At 43.8% G+C, this 6,000-nt stretch overlaps 1 protein-coding gene across 1 annotated transcript in view; it reads left to right on the forward strand.

The window, feature by feature from the left end:
- Nucleotides 1-6,000, forward strand: part of Runx1t1 (RUNX1 partner transcriptional co-repressor 1) — a 145,652-nt gene that overhangs the window by 136,995 nt on the left and 2,657 nt on the right. Inside the window, 1 exon segment of the mRNA XM_052718383.1 lies at nucleotides 4,317-6,000. This exon segment is cut by the window's right edge and continues 2,657 nt beyond it. Coding sequence (XP_052574343.1) covers nucleotides 4,317-4,592 — 276 coding nt within the window. The 3' untranslated portion in view covers nucleotides 4,593-6,000.

Raw genomic sequence — 6,000 nt, forward strand, 5'->3', positions numbered from 1 at the left:
CTGATAAGAAAAAAGTATAGAATCTTTGCTAGGAAACTCTGGCATCCAGAATCTTCCATCTATCCTTGTTATAGCTGTATATAACAGTGTGTTTAATGTATTTTGCAAAGAGGAACTTTATATCCAGCCTTGATTCTTCACCTGTGTCCCAGGGCAACTTTGCCCAGTTGTGATAAAATACCATGATCAAAAGCAATTATTTTAGTTTATGGTTTCAGAGGGAGAAGAGTCCATCATGGTGGGAGACATGGCAACAAGACCAGGAAGCTGAGAGCTCACATCCTCAGCTGCAAGCATGAAATGGAGAAAGTAAACTGGAAGTAGAGGAGGGATTTAAAGTCTCAAAGCCCCCTCCCACCCAGTACCATACTTCCTCAGCAAGAGCACACCTCCTAAACCTCTCCAAACAGCACCACCAACTGGGGCTGAGGGTTCAGATGCCCTAGAGTATGGGAAATATCTCTTACCCGAACGCATTTCCAGATGAAATGTTCAGGGTCAGTACTGCTGGCCAGGCATCAGTTGCCTAGGTATGGACTTATAAACAGAAAATTTAGTACAGTTATCCAAGAGAAATATGATACAAATGGCCTTTTAAGGTTCTGATGAGCTTTTAAAAAAGTGTCCACTTTGGAGGTTTTTTCTTCTTCCTTTTTTTTTTTTTTTGTTACTTGTGCTTACACTAAGGTTTCCTACACATTCATTGGAATGCAGTGTCAAAGGCAATAAAATTGTGCAAGTTTTTTAAAATTTTAATCCTACAAGATCATTCAGTTGCTCTTTGTTGCACTTTTGAATGGGACGAAAGAACTTTAGAGTGAAGCTAGAGGTAAAACTAACCAGAGCCCCTCACTCCTGGATCAGAACCAGGAAGGACTAAGGCAAGAGGCCTCAGCTCTCAGCAGCTCCACTATCTGAAACATCTGTTTCTGTATTTGGCTCAATTCCATGTTTTTTTTTATTTGTAAAATTGTTCCCATCTTTGAAAACACTTTAAAAAATAAAGAAGTCCCCATTCTGTCTCCTCTTTCCACTCCCCAGCACATGCATTTGTAATTACCTGGTTTAGTCTGTGTGTTTAATCAGTTTAAATTGAGAATGTTGCATACATCTGATTTCAATCTGAAGGAGCCATTGAGCACTGGGCAGTTACCACCCTGGAGTCTGCCAAAATGTGCCTCTGCCAAAACACGATAGGACTCACACCAGGGTATTTCCTAAAGACGCCACTTGACTCAGATTAGATGTTTAATTTCCTTAAAATATTGTTTTGGATTTGGGTCTCTGTTCCCTAATTAGGATTTCTGATGTAATTTAGGAATATCGCTTATTTGCTGAGTTGGTTCCAGGACCCAGCTGGCAGTCTCCTGAAAGCTGAACCTCACAGAAGTAAACTTCACTCTAAGTGCAGAACATTGTACCTCTAGCTTTGGAGGCTGGGCCAGGTCCACGTTTATTGACAATTTCATGGAAAAATCACCCATGCAATGCAGTCGAGTTAAGTTTGGGAGAGGAAGGCTTCTACTTTGTGGTGATGGTCAGAGTTTGTGGCTCTTTTTAGATTTTCTTGGCCTTTTTTGTTCTTTGGAGAATGGCTCTTCGAGATCCCATTAAAAAAAACCCAGAACTGGCCTCAGCCTCCTACCACACCTGGCCTCTTGAGACATTCATCTTAATTTAACTGAACTAGGAAAAAATGAAGTTGTAGTACTGATTATGCATTTCCGGTTTGTTTTGCTAACAACAGTCCCAGGTCAACTAAGTTTGTAGTTTGAGATCATAGATTCCGATCTGCTTTTCCTCCCACACTGGAGTTTCTGAATGGGTAAGAACTGAAGTCACAGAGCTGAACTTTTTCAAAAGTGTGTGTGTGTGTGTGTGGTAGAGCAGGACTATTGAGGCAGAATCCCTCGCATTTCTGGGCCTGTGGTGCATTCTACGGGATCGCTAGCACTTGGGCATCTGGACTTACCACAGCATCTACCCATTCATGTGTGTTCCTGGGTTGAACTCAGGTTACTAGGCTTACACAGAACACAGTCTTATCCACCCAGCAATCTCCTTGGTCCTCTCTGCAGGTTTGAAACCAGAGTTCTTGAAGTTTCCAGGCTCTGGCCCTTGAAAGGCTCCAGGATCCCCTTGTTAGCAGTTAATGTAATTCCTGAAAATCCCTGTATATTCTGCATCGTGGAAAAGATTTGTTGGGGAATGGTCTGCCATTCCAACTGTGTGTTTTTAGTAGGCTCATGAGTCCATCTCTAGACGTACCCCCAACATAATGAAAGCACAATAAATACAGAGAACACATGAGGAACCTTGCAATATCTTGGTAGTTACTTTTAAATGTTTTTTAATTGTGACGTAACCACAACTGTCGACTGGTTGGGTTATCTATAGCTAAAAGTCTGTTTTGCAAAAAATAATCAAAACCATTGATAAGAGCTGAGGATGTAGCTGAGTGGGAGAACACTTGGTTAGCATGTGGAAGACCCTGGTTCCATCCCGAGTACTGCAAAATAGAAGCAGGTCTTAGAAAGCTTAGTGGTGTAATGCTACAGCCACCCGACACAGCACTTTGCAGCAGAGCTAGTCTTCCTGAGGAACTAGAAACACATTTTACTCTTGAGATGAACATTTCAATGTGGCTTTCTGAGGTTCTGGCTCTCCTGCAGGAAACATCCCTGAGAGTATTGTCAGAGTTGGTCTCCACCCCCTGCCCTCGCCTCCGTTAGACCGGCCCACACAGGTGTGCTTACATCTCTCCATGCACAGAGACATCTGTGCTCTGATTCATGAGGTGTTTATCTTAGCATGTAAATCTCAGAGGCCACCACATTTCTGCTTTTCCCTTGTCTTGCAAGACGCCACATAAAGCTGGCAGCTGGTTTTCCAGGGTCAAGGTTTCCTTCTCCTGAAGCACAGTTGAGCCCCCAGTTCCCTGGGTTGCCAGGGAGGCTACCAGTGGGGAAACGCTGTATCCAAGTAGCACTGTTATTCACCCAGTCTTAGGATTTCTCATTTTTCAAGACTGAATTAGATATCAACTCATATGTTCATTTCACATGTGTTTTGTTTGTTTGTTTGTTTGTTTGTTTGTTTTTTGAGCATCTCATCCCTGTCAGGCTAAGAAGCATTTATCATCAATAAATAAACCAGAGATAATTCCCTTCAGGTTGCTGAGGTAGAGTGGTATTCTAAGATTAACCCCAAATTCGGTTATTAGGGATACTGAATGGATATTGTGGAAAGAGCTCAATCTCCAGAGAGCTCACTACTACTTTGCCATATCCTGTCTGGGCTGGGATGGAGCAGGAGACAGAATCCATCTCTCTCACAGTTCACTGCTTTCAATACTGTGGTCCTGTAGTTTCTTTGTGATTCCTGTTAGTATCCAAAAGAAGAAGGCCTCTCCCCAGAGTAGTGTATTTATGTCTAGCCATGACAGTATCTGTGGGAGAAGGACAGAAGTTGGGAAATAGAGCTTGGAGTTAGTATAGACTGGATAATTGATTACATATGAAAACAGCCAAATCCAAGAAGAAGGGATTTCTATGGTAAACAGTGGAAAGATCTTCAGCCATTTTCATCAGTGCCATAGCCGCTGCTGACAGGAAATTGAGACAACAGGGACTGAATTGAGAAAATTCAATATCTCTGTGGGAGCTACTGGAGATGTTTCCCCTTGCTTGGAAGTGCAGGTTAACATGGGTGATGAGGGCAGGCGCCGCCGCCGCTGCCGCCGCCGCCGCCTGTGAAGAAGGGAATATATTGAGGTGTGGTCAGTGTGTAGCAGTGAAGACTGAGTCAGGAGGGTGACTGGGCCTCTCCTGATAGAATGGAGAGGTAGCAGTAGTGTGAACAAAGTGATGAGTGGCCATCAGCCGAAGGCCCTGGTAGGAACCAGACAGCCCACCCAGAACAGCCTGCAGGGGCCAGGGCAGGGCTTTGTGTCCTGGTGGTGGCCTCTCCTAGGGGGGGCGTGGTGGCCTCTCCTAGGGGGGGCTTGCCTGGAGCTGTGGCCCCCACCACTGCCTGCTCCTCCTCCGCTCAGGCTTCAGTCCCAGGAGCCTCTTTGTGAGGCAGGGAGTGCTGTCCAGGAGAGGGGCAGCAGTTGGAGAGGTAGGAGAGGGTTGGTTGGGGTGCAATTGGAAGGTCAGCCTGGGCGAGGTCCTCGCTGAGGTCATACTGAGGCTGAAGTCTTTGGGGTTGTCCGTTTTGTCTCTGTAGTTCTTGAAGCTGTGGGAACGGTAACAGCTCCCACGTTTACTAGGTTTTTACCTTCGTGAAACATTGACCTGGTGTTTCTCCTCCTTTAGAGTTGCTGGAACTGTGGCCGGAAAGCCAGCGAGACCTGCAGCGGGTGTAACACAGCCCGATACTGTGGCTCCTTTTGCCAGCATAAAGACTGGGAGAAGCACCACCACATCTGTGGACAGACCCTGCAGGCCCCACAGCAGGGAGACACGCCTGCAGTTAGCTCCTCAGTCACACCCAGCAGTGGGGCTGGGAGCCCAATGGACACACCACCAGCAGCCACTCCGAGGTCGACCACCCCGGGAACCCCCTCCACCATAGAGACGACGCCTCGCTAGACCTAAACTCAGACTGTCAGAGGAAAGACGCCGCAACCAACACAAAAGCAATTCCTCATCCTCAGATGCTCAAAGTCGTTTTTCTGTTTGTTTGTTTATAGATGAACTATCTATCTTATTTCAGTACTTTTCAGCAAGAGAAACTTGGAGGCGGTAGTAAAACACAGAGGGCCAGTAACGGGTCGTAATGACTTACTGTGGATAACAAAGATATCTTTTCTTTAGAGAACTGAAAAGAGAGGAAAGAATATAACATGAGATGCTAGATTTGACCTCCTCCCTGTTATTTTCAAGTAGCTGGGATTTTAAACTAGATGACCTCATTAACCAATGCTTTACCAAACAGCAAACCAAGAGATTGCTAATTGCTGTTGAAAGCAAAAATGCTAATATTAAAAGTCACAGTGTTCTTTATATACAATAATGGAAAAAAAAAAAAGGGCAATCCCTCAAGGGCATGAGCGTTGGATACAGCAGTAGACATTTTAACAAGAAGATGAATGGCGTCTGTGGGTTGCTAACTGAACTTTGAAGACCCGCTACAAAACGTGCAGATGTGCAGCAGATTGGAAGGAGACACAGATGTTCGGTTTTTTTTTCCTGTTTCTGAAGAGAAATAATAATATCCAGGTCAACAGAATGAAAAATGAAAGATGATTTCCAGTGGGATGTATGACTACAGCAGCAAGAAAAAAAAATGCCATAACACAAAGGCTCCTTTTATATATATAGTCACACACACACACACACACACACACACACACACACACACACACACTCTTAAGAGACTCAGCCTGCAGTTAATTAGCATTCTGGCAGCTTCCAACTCAGCCAGCTGCCCTAAATAACCCTTCAACATTTCTTCACTTTTGCAAGGTTCCACAGAGTAAGACATTGGGTCTATTCCAGCTCATTCATTTTATATTGAAAACTAATTTTAAAAAATGGTGGCTCCAGCTCCTTTCCAAAATTTTTCAGCCCCACCCTGTTTGGATTTTTAATTAAAATCTAGTAGTTCTCTTGGTGTTATAACACTTCTGTCCTGTGAGGTTTCCCAATGGTGTTTTTCTTGTAAATGTGTTGGACAAATGTGAAGATGCATTGTAGTTTATCCATATGCCCACATTTAGTCTCTTTATTCCTAGTTGGTGAGAAACCTGTATCTTTCTATGCTGCTTTTATATCTGTATGTATTAGTGATATTTCTCTAGTAGTTAAAAAAAAAGAAAAGAAAAAAAAAACCTTTTTTGGTTGTCCTCAAGAAAAGACAAGAAAAGACAAGAAAAAGCTATCTTTTGGAGCTGCTAACTCACTCTCTTATAGGATTTGTTTCCTGGAAACCAGCATGCTTCATGGAATGCTAGCATATGGGTGTTTTGTAAGAGGGATGTACATAAATGTATTTTGC

The sequence above is a fragment of the Peromyscus californicus genome, unplaced genomic scaffold (genome assembly GCF_007827085.1).
Source record: "Peromyscus californicus insignis strain IS unplaced genomic scaffold, ASM782708v3 Scaffold_5__1_contigs__length_169319896, whole genome shotgun sequence".
NCBI lineage: Eukaryota > Metazoa > Chordata > Mammalia > Rodentia > Cricetidae > Peromyscus > Peromyscus californicus.